The 22081-nt window shown below is 39.2% G+C and overlaps 1 protein-coding gene across 1 annotated transcript in view; it reads right to left on the reverse strand.

Annotated features, from left to right (window-relative positions):
• Window positions 1–22081, reverse strand: part of NETO2 (neuropilin and tolloid like 2) — a 48033-nt gene that overhangs the window by 16602 nt on the left and 9350 nt on the right. Inside the window, exons 5-7 of the mRNA XM_046683077.1 lie at window positions 21642–21686; window positions 21432–21559; window positions 7268–7496 (exon numbers count right to left, since the gene is read on the reverse strand). Coding sequence (XP_046539033.1) covers window positions 7268–7496; window positions 21432–21559; window positions 21642–21686 — 402 coding nt within the window. The remainder of the gene's footprint in view (window positions 1–7267; window positions 7497–21431; window positions 21560–21641; window positions 21687–22081) is intronic.

Raw genomic sequence — 22081 nt, forward strand, 5'->3', positions numbered from 1 at the left:
GTTCCATGCACACTTGAGAAGAGTGTGTAACCTGCTGTTTTTGGACGGAGTGTTCTATATATATCTATTAAGTCCAACTGGTCTAGTTTTTCATTTAATTCTATAATTTCCTTGTTGACTTTCTGTCTGGATGATTTATCCATTGGTGTTAGTGGGGTGTTGAGATCCTCTATTATTATCATATGGTTGTTGATATCTCCTTTTAGTTCTGTTAACAGTTGCTTTACGTAGTTTGGTGCTCCTGTGTTGGGTGCATATATATTTACAAGTGTTATGTCTTCTTGGTAGAGTGTCCCTTTTATCATTATAAACTGCCCCACTTTGTCTCTCTTTACCTATTTTGCCTTGAAGTCTATTTTGTCTGATGTAAGTATGGTGACACCTGCTTTCTCATGTTCACTATTATGTTGGACTATCATCTTCTATCCCTTCACTCTGAGTCTGTGTTTGTCTTTGGGGCTGAGGTGTGTTTCCTGGAGGCAGCATATTGTTGGGCCTTGCTTTAATCCATCCTGCCACTCTGTGTCTTTTGACTGGAGAATTCAATCCATTTACATTTAGTGTGACTATTGAAAAGTGGGGGTCTGATGCTGCCATTTTATTGCTCATTTTCCAGTTCTCCTGCATTTCCTTTGTTTCTCATCTTGTGAATTTTGGACTACCAATTCAGTTAGGTTGTTTTCTATGTTGGTTTTCTTCTTGTTTGTAATTTGTGTCTCTGTTTTAATTATTTGTTTAGTGGTTACCATGTGGTTGGTATAAAACATCTCATAGATGAGATAGCCTATTTTCTGATAGCCTGTGATTTTCGCAGACTAACCTGGCTCCAACCTTTTCTTCTTCCCCTTCTAGGTTCTTACCATCACATCTTTTTTCCTTCTTGTGTTGTAAGTTTGTGGTTAAAATGACATGATTATATTTATTCTTGGTGTTTCTCTTCCCTTTATCTCTAATGTTATACTTAAGCATTTGCTCACCTGTTCTGATAGAGAGCTGCAATTTTCTGATTTCATCTTTCTACTTATCTCCTTGCCCAGGCTCTTGTAACCCCTTTCCTTTTATTTTATTTTTTTCAGGTATGAGGGATTTCCTGAGCATTTCTTGTGTGTGTGTGTGGGGGGCTGGGGGGGGGGGGGTCTTGTGGTGATGAACTCCCCTGACTTTTATCTGGGAAATTTTTTATTTCTCCATCATATTTGAAAGGTAGTTTCACTGGATAGAGTATTCGTAGCTGCAAGTTTTTATCTTTCAGAGTTTTGAATATATCATTTCACTCCATCCTAGCCTGGAAGGTGTCTGCTGAGAAGTCTGCTGACAACCTGATAGGGGTTCCTTTGTAGATTATTTTCTTCTGCTTTGCTGCCCTTAGTATTTTCTCTTTGTCATTGACTTTTGCAAACTTCACTACTATATGCCTTGGGGTTGGTCTTTTTACATTGATAATTTTTACATTGATAGTCTGGGGATCTATTAGCTTCTGTCACATAGATTTCCAGCTTTCTCCCCAGGTTTGGGAAGTTCTCAGCTATTATTTCTTTGAACAAACTTTCTGCTTCATTCTCCTTCTCTTCTCCCTCTGGGATACCTATAATCCTTACATTGCATTTCCTAATTGAGTCGGATATTTCTCAGAGAGTTTCTTCATTTCTTTTTAGTCTTAGTTCTCTCTCCTCGTCTATCTGAAGCATTTCTACATTCCTATCCTCCAAACTGCTAATTCTGTCCTCCATAATATCAGCTCTACTGTTCAGGGAGGCCAGAATTTTCTTAATCTCCTCCATTGTATTTTTCATCTCCAACATTTCTGATTGGTTCTTCTTAATAGTATTAAGCTCTTTGTGATGTAGCTCCTGAATTTGTTGAGTTGTCTATCTGTATTCTCTTTCAGCTCATTGAGTTCTTTATTGATAGGTATTTTGAACTCTTTGTCATTTAGGTTGTAGATTTCTGTGTCTTTGGGATTGTTTTCTGGGTACTTGTCATTTTCCTTTTGCTCTGGAGATTTAATATATTTTTTCATATTGCTTGATGGCGTGGATTTGCGCCTCCACATAGAGAGAGAGTTTGGTTACTGCTTCCACTTGCTGCCACTGCGGGGGTGGGGTGGGAGGGAGCAGCAGGTGTGGAATCTGCACCAACCAGGATCCCTGTTAGCTGTTCCTGATTGAGTCTGGGCCTCTGCTTGGGACCACAGTGGCCCTGTGGGGTCTCCCGTCAACTGTGGGAACAAGCACATGAGGGCTTCAGGCTGCTGGTGCCTACTCCCACAGACCGACCTAGACACACTCCTTCTTTAGGGACTGCAGTGGTGTTACTGGCTTTCACGACAGCTGGGAGCTGGTTTGCCCAGACTTGCAGCTCTGCCACCGTCTGGTCCTGCTGGATTTCACTTGCCCTCTCTGGGCTGCAGCAGAGCTATGGGCATCTAATGCAGCCAGCAGCTAGTTCACCAAGCCATGACGCGTCTGCTCCTAAGTCGCCCAGCCTTTGTGCTTGGTGGGTGAGGCCTCTCCACTAAGGCCAGCAGAGACTCTCCCTGGGGCAGCTGTGGGACTCTGGACTATCCCCCTGGACCGAGGAGCAGTCATGCTGGGGGTCCAGATTGTCTCCGCCCACTTGCATGGTCCCACTGGATCCCACTTGCCCCTCGGGGCTGCAGCAGAGCTGTGGGTGTTTAATGCAGCTGGCAGGTAGCTCACCCAGTCACACCACTTCTGCTCCTAGGTTGCCCAGTCTTTGTGCTTGGTGGTTGGGGTCTCTCCACGAGGGCCGACCAGAGACTCTCCCTGTGGCCACTGTGGGACCATGGGTTTTCCCACTAGCCCCAGGGGCTAGACCATACACTCTTAACCAACCAGTGGTTCAGAGAAGAAATCACAAAGGAAATCAGATAATACCTTGAGACAAATGAAAATGAAAACGCAACATAACAAAACTTACAGGGAGCAGTGAAAGCAGTGCTAAGAAGGAAATTTGTAGCTATAACGCCTACGTTAAAAAAGGAGAAAGATTTCAAATCGATAACTTAAAGAACTAGAAAAAGGAGGGCAAACTAAACTCGAAGTTCTATGCCTTTGTCAGAAGTATTGAAATAATAAAGATTAGAGCAAAGATAAGAAAAACGGAGAATAGTAAAACCAGAGAAAATAAAAAAAACCAAAATTGGTTCTTTGAAAAGATTGACAAAACTGGCAAAACTTTATTTAATTAGACTAAGACAAAAAGAAAGAAACAGAGATAAAAAGACTCAAATTACTAAAATTAGAAATGCAAGTGAGGACATCAGTGTAGACCTTACAGATATAGAAAAGTTTAGACGAGAATACTAAGAACAATTGTACGCCAACAAACTGCCAACCTAGATGAAACAGACAAATTCCTAGAAACATGCAATCTACCAAAACTGAATAAAAAAGTAGAAAATCCGAATAGATCTCCAACTAGCAAGGAGACTGAAGCAGTAATCAAAAAACCTCCTGACAAAAATGAATTCCCTGGACCAGACGGCTTCACTGGTGAATCTACCAAACATTTACAGAGAACTAACACCAATCCTCAAACTTCTCCAAAAAGTTGAAGTGGAAGGATCACTTCTTACTCATTCTATGGGCTAGCATTACCTTGATATCAAAGCCAGACAAAGATACTACAAGAAAATAAAACTACAGGCCATATCACATGCATATTGATGTAAAAATCCTCAAAAAATTATCAGCACCAGATACAGCACCATATGAAAAAGGATTATACACCATGACCAGGTGGGATTTATTCTTGGAACATGAGTATAGGGAAATCAATCAGCGTAGTACACCACATTAACAGAACGAAGGGGAAAAACCACATGGTCATCTCAACTGAATCAGAAAAAGCATTTGACAAAATTCAACACCCTTTCATGAGAACAACACTCAATAAACTAGGAATAGAAGAAAATTTCCTCAACATGACAAAGGCCATATAAGAAAACCCCTCAGCTAATATGATACTCAATGGTGAAAGGTTGAAAGCTTATTATTGCTATTTTTTTGGTGAGAAAGATCAGCCCTGAGCTAACATCTATTTTATTTTGTCTTCCTCTATTTTGTATGTGGGATGCTGCCACAGCATGGCTTGATGAGTAGCATGCAGGTCCACACCTGGGGTCTGAACCATCAAACCCCCGGCTGCCGAAGTAGAGCGCGTGAACTTAACCACTACACCACCAGGCCAGCCTGAAAAGTTGAAAGCTTCTGTCCTAAAATCAGGAACAAGACAAGAATGTTCACCTATACTTCTATTCAATATAGTACTAGAAGTTCTAGCCAGAGCAATTAGGGAAGGAAAGGAAACAAAAAAGCATCCAAATTGGAAGTGAGAATGTAAAATTATCTCTATTTGCAGACGACACAATCTTATATGTAGAAAATCCTAAAGATCACACACACACACACCCCACCACACACAGAGCTAATAAACTAATTCAGCAAAGTTGTAGGATATAAAATCAACACACAAAAATCAGTTGCATGTCTACACATTAACAATGAACAACTGGAAAGAAAATAATTCCATTTATGCCAAAAAGAATAAAATTCTTAGCAGTAAATTTAATGAAAGAGATGCAAGACTTGTACACTGAAAAGTATAAAACATCGCTGAAAGAAATTAAAGAAGACAAATAAATGAGAAGACATCCTGGGTCATAGATTGGAAGATGTAATATTGTTAAGGTGATAACATTACTCAAAGCAATCCACAGATTCACTGTGATGGTGATCAAAATCCCAGTGGTCTTCTGCAGAAATAAGAAAACCTATCCTAAAATTCATAGAATCTCAAGAAACCCTGATAGCCAAAACAATCTTGAAAAAGAAGAACAAAGTTGAAAGATTCACTTTTCCTGATTTCAAAACTTACTACAAAGCTACAACAATCAAATCAGTTGGTATTGGCATTAGGACAGACATAAAGACCAATGGAATAGAAAGGAGAGCCCCAAAATGAACTCTCATGTGTATGGTCAGTTGATTTTTAACAAGGGTGCCAAGACCACTGAGGAAAGGACAGTCTTTTCAACAAATGGTCCAGGGAAAACTGTATATCCACATGCAAAAGAACGAAGCTGGGCCCATACCTTACCACATAAAAAAGTGAACTGTGGCAGACGTTCCACACATAAAGTAGAGGAAGATGGGCATAGATGTTAGCTCATGGACAGTCTTCCTTGGCAAAAAGGGGAGGATTGGCAGTAGATGTTAGCTTAGGGCTAACTTTCTTCAAAAAAAAAAAATAAGGATGATTTTTATGAACTGATATGGAGGGATCTCCAGGATATACTGTTAAGTGACAGAAGCAAAGTGCAAAGAGTATCATCTGCTTTCCTTCATGTAAGAAAAAAGAGGATATAAGGAAATACACACATAGCAGCTCATTTACGCAAAAAGGAATACAAGGAGGATACAGCAGGAACCAATGTGATTGGTTGCCTACAAAACATGGGCAGGAATGGAGCACAAAGGATGGGGGAAGGGGGCCAGGACAGTGGAGACACGAGCCAAGGGTACTTGGACTACAGCTTTTTCATATAGCTCTCTGGAAACAATGGTGATAGTCCAGGGATTCTAAAAACAGGAACAATTGAAAGTAACCATGATGTGGGGGGAACACGAAATAAAAAGTCACAAATGAATCTAAGTGTATTACAAATGCGTGACATAACAACAAGGAAAGGAGAGAGGAAAACAACCAACCTAAGTAACTGGAAACCCATATTTTGACAGTAAGACTAAAGACAAAAAGAACTGTACACAAATAATGTCTCTGTTAGGAAATTTCTAACAGGGATATGTGTTAGAAACTCTAAAATTACTTTATGTGTATACTGCGATTGGACAAATCTATCGTGGATAATTAGAGCCAGGTTTCTCACCATAAGAGAAGGAAAAGGACTTCTTGGAAATACGGTTGGTTCCAGGACTGGGGCAGGGAAAACAAAAGTTGAGCCTGGTTCATCGTGTGGTAACAAAAAGGAAGGAAGTGATTAAAAAAAATAATGGGCACATGAAACGGATAGAGGAGGCAACCTGAAGGGGCTCCCAATGGCCAGAGCTGGGACTCAGCAACAAAAGGACGTCAGTAATACAGGATGATAGAATATATATACAACAATGGAATAAAATAAATACCTATGAGCTCATACTGATAAAAAAACTGAATAAAGAAATGAGGAAAAAGAACAGCTCTTCCTCACAATCGAATTATAATTACTAAATGTAGAGGGAATGACGGAAACAGAAAACCGTCATTAGGTAACACTACAGTAATAACTATGACAGGCAGAAACCATTAAAGCATGCTAAAACTAGTGAGCAAAAGTATATTTGCGTGGTCTCAAAGAGACTCACTAATTAGAAAGGAAAACATTAGTAACTTCACAGTGGAGAAACCTGGCAGACAGCACCTTAAAGAAGTGGTCAAAGTTAACCCAAGACAGAACATGACGCACCCCTACCTCCTTGGTGTGATGCGCTGAGAAAGATATGACATGATTTCTCTGGGATTCTTGACAGAAATGCATAACCTCAATTGAATCCATGAGAAAACATCAGACAAACCCAAACTGATGGACATTCTACTAAATAACAGGCCAGCGCTCTTCAAACACATCAAAGTCTGAGACGGAGGAGACTAAAGGAGACACGACAGCCAAATGCAACCTGGGATCCTGGATCAGAAAAGGACACTAATGGGGAAACTAGTGCTAACTGAATAAGGTCTCTAAATCGGTTAATAATACTGCATCAGTGTTAATCTTCAGTTCCACCTGGTGTGTAAGATGGTAACAGGGGAATCTGAGTGAAGGGCATATGAGAATTCTGTACTATTTTTATAACTTTTTATAAACTTACAATTATTAAAAAATAAAAACAAAAAAAAATAGCCTACCTAAATTTTTGGTGAGCATGGTTTGGTGGATTCATAATTAGTCACCAAGCTGAATTAATACTACTGATAATTATGTATAATTTTGAAAATCTTGAGAGAAGACTCCACTTTCTGTGTTGCCTGTCATGTGTTTACACCTTTATAATAACGTAGTGGTGTAATTTATGTATTAACATGTTTTTCACCCATGAAGGTCAACTCCTTGAGAATAGGGATTAAGACTTAGTTATTTCTCCATCTGTGACTCGCAGTCTTTGTCAAAAGGAAACGATCAAGATAGTATTCTGAATGAACGAAAACTATGTAAACGATCTCAGTGCTATAGGAATCATTTACTTACGCTCCACGAAGGAAGTAAAGAGCATTCTGAATCTGCTAAGCCGACTGCCTTCGTCTGCCCACATCCGTATCACTCCAACTCCTGTTTTCAGCATTATATCATTGGCCACAGTGCTGCAAAACTTGGCCTTCAGATTTTCAATAGAACTGCTTCCATCATAGACCGCAACGAAGTTTCTCTTGCATTCATTTGAGTGCTCCATTTGATAATCTAGGAACCTCAAATAAATCTGTAACATTAAAACGAAGAAAAACACTGCTTTAAAAAAGATACACTAATTTGAATTTTCTAGTTCTCTTATCCAGTCAACATGGTAGACTTAGTCGAGTTACGACAGCTGACAGAAAAACAACAAAGGCCGATGCGTACGTATTTCAAAGAACCAAGACTAACGGTCTGTTTCTTTGGTTGTCCGAATAACGCAACCAAGCATTAACAAGGAACCTAAACTTTCTGTTTTGTCTACAGAGAAGAAACTTTATGTTCCATGAGGTATGACTATATTGCATATTTCCCTTCTTATAAAAGCAATCTCATGGTACAGACAAATTGGGAAAATAAAAGAACCACACTCATAATTCTACTACTCTAACAATCATTGGGATTAATTGGTGCGTTTCAGTTCTTCACATTTTTAAAACCCAAGTTTACTTACAAGATACATACTGTCTGCTTTTGCTGTAACACGTGAACTGTTTTATCCTATCTATACTCTTCACAACCATAATCATTCCCATAATGTCCTGTTGTTTACCCACCATCCTCTTATTGTACACTTAAGTGGTTTTAAGATTCTACCCCATAAATAACAATTCTGCATTTTCAGTCAGGAAGATTTGAACCATAGTATCAAAATTAGTATTAGAATACTATTAGTATCCTATTTTTATTATCCTTGTTCTTCACATTTTATAGGCAGCTTGCTACCTGGCACTAAGTTATTTCTTAAAATATGCTTGGCCCACTCTTTTTTGAAGATTTCTTTTACATTCTAGGCTTCAAAAGACCTTGAGGATTAATCTTTAGGTTGTGGACTTAGAAAGATTGTGAGCATCTTCTCTAAAAGAACTGCATGAAGTAGGTATTACTTATAGGTAGGGAGGAAATTAAGGGTCAGAGAGATGAAGGCACTTGCCCAAGGTTACTCAGAGGGGGAATATGAACCTAGGCTGGTCTGACTAAAGAGTGTGTTATTCCCACTGCCTGGGATGCCTTCTATGTGTCTGTATGTGCACACACACAGAGTTCGCTTTTAGCCTGTAGTTGCTCATATGTGACTCATTAATGAAAATAAATTTTAGTGAGTGATGAATAAAGACTTCCTTTGCTTGCCACTGAAGACGTCTAATGAATATTCACTTTCTAGTTGCTAACTCTAAGGTAGCAGTATAATGCCACTCATCCTTTAATTAAAAGGGCTTCATAAAAGAAAAATGTAATGTTAGATTTTTTCCCCCAAAATACTTTGATGGCATAAAACTAAGAGCAAACAACTAAAAAATTATACTTAAAAAGTTAAATTTTGACCAAGTAAGGTTTACCACTTCCATGAGAATGGTAGAAAATTGGTAAAGAAATAGGATTTCCATTTTCAAAACTTCACAGAATCTTCGTATTTTGACACAGAAGCAATGTTTTCTCCAATAAATCATCTGTTCTCATGAATTTCTCCATCATTTACATAACAAAAACACTCTTTCCATGGTTCTGTTATTATCTGTTTTCTCCATTAGACTGTAAGGTCTTCCAAGGAAAAGATCACATGCTAACCATATCCAGTATAATCCTTCCTCATAGCGAGTGAGGAATAAACGACGAGACTGATAAAACGATGAATCGGGAGAGCTAAACATCAGGAAGACATTCAAGAAGTCTGAAGTATTTACTCTCCGCTTTTTTTTAATCCAAAGAAACATGGTATTGCACAAGGCCACAGTAAATGCTCTTTAAAGATACAATTTTTTAAAAGTCAAAAGTTTTAAGATGTCATATGACAAGAATGACATTCTTTTCTATTGTGAAAAAAGCGAAATATTGTAGTAGTTTAGTTCAACTAATTTTCAGAAAAATACATCTAACAATATGAACCTGACAAACTGAAACAGATGGAGGGCACAAACTACTCCTCTCTCCCCCAGAATGAATGAGAAGAGATCTTCTAGTAAACACTCGTGCTCTTACCCTAACCCCCCTCTCCAGGGACGCAGAGTGTGTTACCTGGATGGTGAGGAATTTGTTCTGTTTCCTTTCCTCTTTCCCTGGACAAGTGAGTCGGGAACAGTGACCTGAGTAAGTGCACCTCTTCTGCAGATGCCAACTTTCCCTGGATTGGGATAGGCCAGGGTAGACTCTTGTGGAGGTGGAATTGGCGCGAGAGGAATTAGCAAGTCTAATTTGACTCTCACAAGCTGCTTCCCTAGCCTTCATCATAATAAAGGGGCTATTCTGAATCTCCACATTCTCAACTGGTTCCAAACTCCAGTGGGAAAAAGGGACACTATTTATTGAAATCCCCAAAGGCTTTAACAGAAATGAAATCTCCAGAAAGCCACTATATCTATGGAAAGGCCACTGACGAAAGTGGACTAAAACACTACTTGCATAAACAAACACCAACAACTTCTTTTGCATATATTTATAAGTGGATTGTCTTGCACATCACCCATTAACTAGTTTACCCCTTTTGAGTATTCAAGGGTTATGGTGGTCTTTAAAATTTTTTCCTTTAAATTTCTTAAACAAAACCATCTGGTTACTCATTTAACACTTAAGAAATGTGATCCAATTCCCATATCAACTGTGAATAATATTTTTTAATTTTTAAAAATTGATTTACTTTTACTAAAAGTAACATTCTCCAATATTCCAGGTAATACTCCTGAGAAATTTATGAATATAGAATTATTTCTTCAGGAAATATTTCAATAAAGAACAAGATCTAGGAAATATAATTTCACTTAAACAAATATTTATTAAATATTGTCAAATAAAAAAATAGACTATATATTACAAATATAGCTGAAGCCTCTTGTGTTCTCCTTCTTTCCTACATACCCTTATCCTGAGTTTGATTTTCATAATTCTCATGAATATTTTTATATTTCCATATTTATGTATCTATAAAAATATGCAGTACTGCTCCGTACTTTTAACATCTTTTACCAATTATAGAAATAGATTACTATTTATTTATTCACTCTCCTTTTGGACATTCAGCTTGCTCTCATTTTTTAAAATATTAAATAATACTGCTACAAACATTCTTGAATTCTCATCATGCACATGTATGATGATTTCATTTGGGTATGTTTCTAGAAGTGCAGCGGCCATGTTACAGGAGGTGACCATTTTCAGCTTTACCAGCCTGTGCCCAATGGCTTTCCAAAGTGGTTGTGGCAATTTATCCTTCTAAAGCAAGTGAAGAGCGTTTCCATTACTCAGTCCTTGCTGACACTTGGTCATGTCAAATAACATACAGTAAAATTCTTCAACAAATGCAGTCACGTGACAGCCAGAGCAACCAAGAACAGCTCCGTCACCCCGCCCGGAATTCTCTTGTGCTGCCCCTTGGCGGTCAAAACCCATCTCCAGTCTGGATCCCAGGCAACCGATGATCTGTGGCTGCACTTTGGTTTTACCTTTCTTAGAACTTCATATAAACAAAACCACACCGTATGAGTCTGGACTCTTCCACGTAGCATGATCCATTTGAGATTCTTCTAGGTTACTGCAGGTACCAACAGTTTATCCCTTTTTATTACCAAATGGATTTCACATTATGGATGTAATACAGTTTATTCTTTTAAAACAGCTGAAGAACACTTGGACTGTTTCCAGTTTTTGGTTATTATGGATAAAGCTGCTACAAACGTTTATGTATAGGTGTTTCTGTATAAACATGTTTTTATTTCTCTTGGGCATCAGGAGACCGCTGAGTCACATGGTAACTCTATAAGGAACCACCAAGCTGTTTCCCAAGTGGCTGTAGCATTTTGCATTCCCACCAGGAGTATTATCAGATGTTCAGTTGCTCTACACAGGTTCCAGCACTTGGTACTGTTTTTTTAAACTAGTTATTCTAACAGATGTATCATGCCATCTCATTGTGGTTCTAATCTGCATCTCTGTAATGACTAAATCATCTTTGGTGAAGAGTCTGTTCAAATCTTCTGCCCATTTTTAAATTGGCTAGTTTTCTTATTGTTTTCAGTTCTGGATTAAAAGTCTTTTGACCAGTGATTTGCAAGTATTTTCTCCCAGTTCGTGGCTTTTCTTTTCACTCAATAGTGTCTTTCCCAGAAAAAAACTTTTAAGTTTTAATAAAGTCCAATTTATGTTATTTTATGGATTCTCCATTGATGTCATATCTAAGTAAGAATTGTTTGCCTAACCCCAGGTCATAAAGATTTTCTTCTAAAAGTTTTACAATTTACACATATGTTTATGATCCATTTTGGGTTAATTTTCTACAAAGTATTAGATATAGGTCAAAGTCGGTATTTTTTTTTTGCATATGGATGTCCAATTGTTTGGCAGCATTTGTTGAAGATTATCCTTTCTCAGTGTATTGTCGTTGTATCTCCATAAAAAGGTCAATTACAGTCATGCATCACATAACGATGTTTCAGTCAATGGCAAACCACATACACAACGGTGGTCACAAAAAATTATAATAGAGCTAAAAAATTCCTATCCCCTGGTAACACCATACCCGTCTTAACGTCATAGTGCAATGTCCTACTCACGTGTTTGTGGTGATGCCGGTGTAGACAAACCTACTACACTGCCAGTTGTATAAAGTACAGTACATACAATTATGTACAGTACCTAGTACTTGATAATAATAAACGACTGTTACTGGCTTATGTATTTACTATACTATACTTTTTAATTGTTATTTTAGAGTATACTTTCTACTTATAAAAAGTTTACTGCAAAAGAGCATGCTGTTTATGCCAGCAGCAGCCTCATACATCTCATGTTTACGGCATCTCTTGATTGCATCCTTTTCTCTTGTGCTTGATTTAATCTCATGTTGTTTTGTTCATCACGGTCCCTAAACATACAAAATCCACTGCTAACCTTGCCTGTAAGAGGCCACATCGAGCGACTGACCTGGAAACAAAACTGAAAGTGATTAAGGACTATGAAGGTGGAAAATCTGTGATGGTTATTGCTCGCCAGTCAGGCATGTCCCATTCCACCACAGCTACGATCTTGAAGAACAAGAACAAAGTGAAAGAAGCTGTTAAAGGGTCTGATCATTGCAGGCCACGAGACTAACAAAAATTCGAGAAGGGCCTACATCAGACATGGAGAAACTTCTCATGACTTGGATTGAAGACCAGGCGCAGAACTGTATCCCTCTCAGCACCGTGACATCACGGCCAAAGCAAAAGCTTGTTTGTGATGTTGAAAGAAGACGCTGGACCCGACTGTGATGTTGAATTGACTGTGAGGCTTGGGTGGTTTCCACGACTCAGGAATCCTTGTTCATCACATAACGTGACAGTGAGGGGCGAGTCTGTGAGTGCTGCTGTGAAGGCGGCTGAAGAACTTTTAGAAACTCTAGGTAAGCTGATTGTGGAGGAAAACAATTTGCCAGAGCAAATACTCGATATGGATGGAACCTCCCCACTCTGGAGGTGGATGCCTGAAGGACTTCCATCCCTCAGGCTGCCAAGTCAAGGCCAGGTTTCAAGGCTTTTAAGGACAGGATAACAGTCTTGCTTGGGGGCAATGTCCAGGCTACAAATTGAAACCCTCTGTGACCTGGCACAGTGAGAACCCAGGCCCTTCAAGCACATCAAGAAGCCCACAGTGCCAGTGGACCCCAGGAGCAATAAGGAGTCATGGATGACTCAGCTGCTCTTCCAAGATGCCCTCCTGAATTGCTGTGCCAGAGAAATGGAGAAGTGCTGTGTGGAGAGTAACACATCTTTCAAGATGTTGCTTCTTGTTGGTGATGCTCCTGGCCATCCTCCTTTGACTGGTGATCTTCGTCCCAATATCAAAGTGGGGTTTCCTCCTCCAAACACCACCTCTTTGCTCCAACCAGTGAATCGAGGAGTTAAGCAGCTTTTCAGGCCCAGGATCTGAAGAGGACCTTCGCCCAGGCTCTTGCTGCAACTGAGGCAGACACTGACGCAATTCTGGCAGGATTACAACATCTCTGACTGCATCAAGAACCTTGCTGGGGCCTGGGGTGATGTCACTGGCGAGTTATGAACGGCATCTGGAAGAAGACAGTCAGGAGGTTGATCCATGACTTCAAAGGGTTTGCCAAGGATGAGGAGGTTGCAGAAATCAACAGGCTGCAGTTGAGATGGCAAACAACTTTACCCTGGTTGTGGATGAGGATCACACTGAGGAGCTCCCAGAGGTGGTTCCTGAGGAATTGACTCACGAGGAGCTGTTGTAACCGAACAGGAACACACAGCTGAAGAAGAGGCAGGACAAAAGGAAATTGCAAGGGAAGAAAAAGAACCCTCAAGAAAATTCACAGTGATGGCTTTAGCAGAAGCTTTTGCAGACCTCAAGAAGCTCCTTAAAAAGTCTGAAAACAAGGACCCCAACACCGAAAGGTTTTCAGTAATAGAAAGGAATGTTCATGGTGCATTATCTGCTTACAAGCAAATCTACAATGAAAAGAAGAAACAAGCCAAGCAAACCACGATGAAGAGCGACACCTCCTCAAGAAGCTCAGGCAGGTCCTTCAGGAGGTGTTCCAGAAGGCAGCATCATCATAGGAGATGACAACTCCATGTGTGTTATTGCCCCTTAAGTCCTTCCAGGGGGACAAGATGTGGAGGAGGAAGACAGTGATATTGATGATCCTGACCCTTGTAGGCCTAGGCTAATGTGTGTCTCTGTCTTAATTTTTAACAAAAAAGTTTAAAAAGCTAAAAACAATACAAAATCTAAAAGCAGAAAAAATCTTATAGAATTAGGATATAAAGAAAGAAAATACTTTGTACAGCTGTGCAGTGTGTTTGTGTTTTAAGCCATTGTTACTACAAGAGTGAAAATGTTAAGAGCCAGCCCCGATGGCTCTGCGTGCTCTGCTTTGGCAGCCTGAGTTCAGTCCCTGGGGTGGAACCACACCACTTGTCTCTCAGTAGCCATGCTGTGGTGGTGGCTCTCAGAGAGGAACCAGAAAGTGTTACAACTATACGTAGCTATGTACTGGGGGTAGGGGGTGGGGAGAAGAAAAAAGGAGGAAGATTGGCACAGATGTTAGTGTCGGGCAAATCTACCCCCCCCCCAAAAAAAGAGAAAAAAATTAAAAAGTTTATATAGTAAAAAAGTTGCAGTAAGCTCAGCTTAATTTATTATTAAAGAAAGAAAGATCTATTTTATAAATTTATTGTAGCCTGAGCATATATTGTTTATAAAGTCCACGGTAGTTTTCAGTAACGTCCCGGGCCTTCACCTTCACTCTCCACTCACTCACTGCCTCCCCCAGAGCAACCTCTAGTCCTGCGGGCTCCGTTCATGGTCAGTGCCCGAGACAGGTGCACCATTTTTTATCTTTTATACCGTATTTTTACTCTAGCTTTTCTCTGTTTGGATACAAAATACTCACCACTGTGTTACAGCTGCTACAGCATTCAGTGCAATAACATGCTGTACAGGTCTGTAGCCTAGGAGCAATAACAGGCTACACCAACAGGCCAGGTGTGGAGTAGGCCGCACCGTCTAGGTTTGTGTAAGTACACTCTCTGATGTTCGCACGACGAAATCGCCTGACGACGCATAACCCAAAACATATCCCCGTTCTTAGGCGATGCATGACCGCATAGCAAGCTCCCATACATGTGAAGTTCTCCCTTAGGATACTTTATTCACTTTCATTAGTTTGCACATCCCAGTAGCAAGTGCATTCTGTCCAATTACCACAACTTTATCTTGAAGGATAAGTCACCCCACTTTGTTTTTATTCAAAATTGTTGTGGTTCTTCTGGATCCTTTCCTCTTCTATGTGCCTCCGAAAGCCCTACTGGGATTTGGATTGGAGTTATTTATGATTATTTTCTTTGGTGAGGAAGATTGGCCCTGAGCTCACATATGTTGCCAATCGTCCTCTTTTTTTTTTTTTTTTTAAAGATTTTATTTTTTTCCTTTTTCTCCCCAAAGCCCCCCGGTACACAGTTCTATATTCTTTGTTGTGGGTCCTTCTATTTGTGGCATGTGGGATGCTGCCTCAGCGTGGTTTGATGAGCAGTGCAATGTCCGCGCCCAGGATTCGAACCAATGAAACACTGGGCCGCCTGCAGCAGAGCACGCGAACTTAACAACTTGGCCATGGGGCCAGCCCTGTCTTTTTGCCTGAGGAAGATTGACTCTGAGCCAACATCTGTGCCAGTCTTCCTCTCTTTTGTATCTGAGATGCCACCACAGCAAGGCTTGATGAGCAGCATATAGGTCCATGCCCAGGATCCAAACCTGTGAATCCCGGGCTGCCAAAGCAGTGTGCCAACTTAACTGCGACACCACCGGGCCGGGCTCTAGATTGCAATTATTTTAAATTGATAGATTAATTAGGGAACAATGAACATATCTGTGATATTGACTCTTCCCACCCATGACAATGATCTCTCTCCCAACATTTCTGTAGATCTTCTTTTATGTATTTCATTGTAATTTAAAAATTTACTTCCTGGTAGTTTATGGCTTGTTTCTGTTGTAAATGGTGTTTTAAAAAGTTTCACTTTCAAACTGCTTTTGGCTGTAGTACAGAAAAACCATTGACTTCTATAACTGATTAACTTTTTCTTTCTCTCATCTTGTTGTATTGACCAGGATTTCTGAACACCACCAAATAAAATATTGACAATAGACATCCTTGACTTATTCCTCAGATTCAAGGAAATGCTTTTAAGCTTTCACCATTAATTACAATGTTTGTTTTAGGGTTTTAGTAGATATTCTTTGTCAGCCTGAAGTCGAGTTTTCCTATGTTGGAATCACTGAGAGTTTTTTATATCGATAGGTTTTAAGTTTAATTGAATATTTTTTCTGCATCGATTGATATATCTGGATTTTCTCCTTTCATCTGTTAATATGGTAAACTACATCATTCAATTTTCTAATACTAAACTATCCAAGAATTTCTAGGATAAACGCATCTTGGTGGTGATTTCTAAAAAACTTTGTTAGGTTTAGTTTCTTATTGCTTAGTCTAGTTTTACGGGTCGCCCCCCTCCCCCGCCTTCCATTTTATAAATAATCCTGGTTTATAATTCTCTCATGCTTTCTATTTAATTTTCATAGAAACAGGCTGAGGAATGGTCTTTCTTCTTCAGTTTTCTGAAACAGTTTATATAACATGTTCCTTGAATATTTGGTAAAATCTAATCTGGCCAGTTTTTTCTTTTCTTTCCTTTTCTTTCTTTTTTTTTTTTTTTTTGAGGAAGATTAGCCCTAAGCTAACATCTGTGCCCATCTTCCTCTACTTTATATGTGGGATGCCTGCCACAGCATGGCATGCCAAGTGATGCCATGTCCACACCCAGGATCTGGACCAGCGAACCCCTGGCCGCCAAAGCGGAACGTGCGAACTTAACCCCTGTGCCACTGGGCCGGCCCCTAGCCAGTTTTTTCATAACATATTTTAAGTATAAAATCGATGTCATCAATTTGGCAAAAGTTTATTCTTGTTTTCTATTTCTTTGATTTAATTTTGGTAAATTATATATATATATATAAATATATATACACACACACAAATATATATTTCAGGAAATTGTCCATTGAGACTGTTTACAAATTTATTAGCAAAGAATTACTCATAATATTCTCTTATAGTTTAAAACACTTTCATTATGGAAAATTTCAAACATGCAAAAACAGACAAAATAGTATATAAACCCATGTACCCATCCCCTAAACTTAACGAAGATAACTCAGCTGGTCTTGCTTTATCTATAACCCTCCCCACTTCTGCCTCTCACTTTCTGAGACAAATCCCAGAGATATGATTTCATGTGTAAATAGTTCCAAACATACTGCTAAAGACCACTTACAAAAATAACCTCAGTAGTGTTCTCCAACTGCACAAATGAGTAATTGCTTAGTATCAAATACTGGTTGGCGTGTAGACTTTTCACTGTCTCTTAGCGCTCCCCTCCTTTCATGCTTCCTTCGAATCCACAAGTTCCCTTGACTTTTACATTTCCCTGAATCTGCAGGTTCCCCTGCCATCTTCCTTCTTCCTTTTGTCATTTGCTTCTGGAAGAAACGCTCGGGTTTTCTCTTCTGCTCAGCAGGTCTTCTTCCTAGTTGTCTCATGAGTTTTCAATCTCAGCTCTAGCTGATTTATGTATGACCTTTTCTGTTTCTAATATTTCTTTTTTTCTAGATCAATCTTGCCAGAGGTATGTCTATCACTTTTTTACAAAGGGGCAGCTTTTAGTCTGTTGCTTCTTTCTTTTTGTAACTTCGTTTTAGACTTCATTTATTTCTGCTCTTGTATTATTACACTTCCTTTGGATATTTTGGTTCTGTAACTTTATTTTTTTGAGGAAGATTAGCCCTGAGCTAACTGCTGCCAATCCTCCTCTTTTTGCTGAGGAAGACTGGCCCTGAGCTAACAGCCGTGCCCATCTTCCTCTACTTCATACGTGGGATACCTACCACGGCATGGCTTGCCAAGCGGTGCCATGTCCGCACCCAGAATCCAAACCAGCAAACCCTGGGCTGCCGAAGTGGAACACGCGCACTTAACCACTGTGCCACCAGGCCAGCCCTTTCATTTTTTTTAAGATTGGCCCTGAGCTAAGATCTATTGCCAATCTTTTTTTTTTCTTCTTCTCCACAAAGCCCCCCAGAATATAGTTGTATATTCTAGTTGTAGGTCCTTCTAGTTGTGGCATGTGGGACGCCACCTCAGCATGGCCTGATGAGCAGTGCCAGGTCCGCGCCCAGGATCCAAACCAGCGAAACCCTGGACAGTGAAAGTGGAGTGCATGAACTTAACCACTTGGCCACGGGGCTGGTCCCTCTTCTAACTTCTTGAGTTGAATCTTAGCTCATTAAATTTAACTCTTTTTCTTCTTCTAAAGGAAACATTTACAGTTATAAATTCTCCCAAAGTACTTTTCGCTGCATCCCACAAGTTTTGTATGTAGTATTTCCATTCTTCTTTTTTTTCTTTAAAGATTTTATTTTTTTCCTTTTCCTCCCTAAAGCCCCCCAGTACACAGTTGTATATTCCTCGTTGTGGGTCCTTCTAGTTGTGGCATGTGGGACGCCGCCTCAGTGTGGTTTGCTGAGCAGTGCCATGTCTGTGCCCAGGATTTGAACTAATGAAACACTGGGCTGCCTGCAGCGGAGCATGCGAACTTAACCACTTGGCCACGGGCCAGCCCCTCATTATTTTTGAGTTTCAAACATGTTCAAATTTCCATCCTGATTTCTTCTGTGACCTATGAATTACTAAGTGGTATATTATTAAATTTCCAAACATACGGACTTTTAAAGTTATCTTTTGGTTGCTGGTTACTAACTTAACTGTATTTTTTTTGTCAGGGGATGCTCTGCATGATAGCAAGCACTGGTATATATTTCAGACTTTCTTTTTAGCCTAGCATATGGATCAGTTTTTATAAATGTTTCACTTATACATGCTCACAGAGAATGTGTATTCCTTGAATCTTGGGAGCAAGATAACATGTCTCATTAGGCAGCCTGTGTTGTTTAAATCTTCTGAGCCTTACTAATTTTTTTGTATGACTGACACATTACTGAGAGGTGAAAAAAAATTACCCACTATAATTGTGGATTTGTCAGTTTTCCTCGGCAATTGTCAGTTCATAGTTTGTACATTTTGAGGCTAATACATAAAAATTTAAAATTATTCTTCCTTGTGAATTAGTTTACTTCTTGACTTCTATTTTAATTGCTGTATCAGTTCTCTTTCAGTATTTGTCGGTATTTCTTTCTTGTATCTGTATTTCCAAAATTTCCTGTGGTTATCCTAAAACAGGATATATTTGGATTTTCACTGTAGCATTTTATCCATTTAAGATTTTTGCCCAGAAATATCTTAATTTTGCTTTCATTCTTGAATGATAGTTTAGCTGGATATGGAATTTTAGAATTTTAGATTGTGATTTATTTTTCCTCAGCATTTTGAAGACATTTTTCTATTGTCTTCTGGCTTCCATTTTGATATTGATGATTCTGATGTCACTCCTTGTAGGCAATCTCTCTTTTTCTCTCTACTTGTTTTGAAGATTCTCTTGTTGTCTGTGGTGCCCAATGTAAGCGGGTGCCAATTAAAACATTTTTTTTCTTGCTTTGGGAGTCACTTTGTATCAATGCTTTTTGTCAACTGAAAATTTTCTTAATAGCTGCCACCCCCCCGGACTCTCAAGCCATATTCAGGGCAATTTTCTCAGATCTTTCAATAACCATAGTTTTTACTTGGATAAGTCCTATTTGACTATTTTTAAAGTGTAACTGGTCATTGCTCTTTCTCATCTTTCTAATTCCTTCTTGTAGGATATTTAAAACACTTCCATTCTACGAAGCCCCTGCCGTTGTCCTGTCTGCTCACTCACTCATGGTGGGCTGCTCACTTGTGCATTTCCTAACTGTGGGCTGTGCGTTTACCTCAGCTTTATCTACCATGATCCCACAGCCTCCATGGTTATTTCGTATTCTTTTTTTTTTTTAAGGTTTTATTTTTCCTTTTTTCTCCCCAAAGCCCCTTGGTACACAGTTGTATATTTTTAGTTGTGGGTCCTTCTAGTTGTGGCATGTGGGACGCCGCCTCAGCATGGCCTGATGAGCAGTGCCATGTCCACATCCAGGATCCGAACTGGCAAAACCCTGGGGTTCCACAGATGAGCAGTCGAACTTAACTGCTTGGCCCTGGGGCGGCCCCTGGTATTCATTTTTGTTAGGTGCCACAAATGGCTTAACAAGCCCAGAACCATTTTGTTAATTTTTGGGCTAAGTGGTTCCTGAATTGAACAGGGAATGTAAATTCACATCCCAAACTTTCTATGGATAAAGTTTTAGGGGAAACCCCAGCATCACCCCTATCCCAAGACAGCCCAGAAAAATAAGCTTCTTGTTATCAACCTGTGCTAGTGGAAGATGTTTTCTGTTCTACCATTTCATGGCAATATTCTCCCTTTGAGGGTTCCAGCTCTATGTGAGGGATCTCACAAAGGTCACATGAGCCCTAGGCCTTTTTTTCTGTCTCAGTGTGGGTATTAATACCAAGCTCCTGGCATGTCTACCCCTGAGTAGTCATACGCTACTGAAATCAGCAAGGGGCATTTGTATCATCAATTTCAGTTTTCAGTTTATCACTCTGGTTTATAGTTCTCTTTATTTTTAGTCCAAAATAATTATCTCCTTCTTTTGGAGCTTATATATGCTTTTAAAAGGACACCTGTTATATTTTATCCAATGTTTCCAGGTGTTTTGTAAAAGGCAAAAGGTATATTTTCAGGTAATCTATCCATCATATTATCATAACTCTAAATTTGATTTTCATAATTCTTCAAAGGTTTGTTCTCCCACCCTCATTCTCTTTTCTCTTCTTACATATTAAATATAATCTTAACTCTCTTAATATCCCTAGAAGTGTAAATTAAAAGCAAAAAGCCTAAGTAGTTAGCAACCAGTCTCAATCTGGCAGAGTCATTTCAAACATTCTCTCCTGTGACGGATTCCAGTGAAAGCCCTGCCTGATTAGCAGAGGACAGCACGGCAACAACACAGCCCTGAGATTCAACGTGTCTGTGTTTGGGTTTGACACTGCCAGGACCGATTCTGAGATGTCTGACAACATACCTTAACCTCCTGTTGCCTATTTTTTCTCCTCATAAAGTTTTTATGAATCTATGATCATAGTGACCAATACTTGCACTCTCTAATTAGGAATACACAGATTTCAAGAATCTTAAAATTCTTAAAATAAGAATATTAATGTATGTGTGATATTCCTGAAATTTATAGTGTAGTTTAACTATAACAAGGCTGAGATCTTAGGAGGTACCTGATAATGTTACTGAGATAAAGTTAATTTTTTAAAAGTTGTAATATCAGTTTATATAATCAATAAGTATCTGCATGAACCAAAATAACATATTATACAAATCACGTCTTATTATGTTCTTCTCTGAAGTGACTCAATACATAATAATACCTTAGCTCTTGGAGTAGCTTTAATTGTCCATATGCAATCAACTGCTTGCCCAGGTTTCGTTTTTCCTTCTTGTTCTACCTGACTAGAACGCACTACTCCATCAGCTCCTGAGAGCTCAAACTGGCAATCTAGAAAGAATAGATGAATGATGTTCAAAGGAAAATAAGACTGATAAAAACGCCATGAGGAAAAAGAGGTGATATACTAAACCTGGGATGGGGTTTAAAATACCTCCTAGGTAAGTAAAATCTGGATCTGCAACAGAAGAAAGAAGAAAGTCATTGGCATTGAGATATTGTAGAATGACTTTAAGGCTCAGTGTCTCAAGTTATATCCAATGCTACATTTAACAACAAAGCAAGAGAAAGCTTCCACTGGTATAGACTGCAGACCACTGGTTATTTATGAGCATATTCAGGTGCTCACTTCAGGATCAATGTTTCTAAAATAATGTTTACACTTTTGATCCCATCACAAATTAATACTCATCTATACTACCTGAAAACTCATAATGCTCCATCAATAGCAGTAGCTAGTCCATTGATGGATGAATGAATAAACAAAATGTGGCATATACAGTACAATGGAATATTATTCAGCATTAAAAAGAAATGAAATTCTGACATATGCCACAACATGGATGAACTTTG

Source organism: Equus quagga, chromosome 13, assembly GCF_021613505.1.
Source record: "Equus quagga isolate Etosha38 chromosome 13, UCLA_HA_Equagga_1.0, whole genome shotgun sequence".
NCBI classification, from domain to species: Eukaryota; Metazoa; Chordata; class Mammalia; order Perissodactyla; family Equidae; genus Equus; species Equus quagga.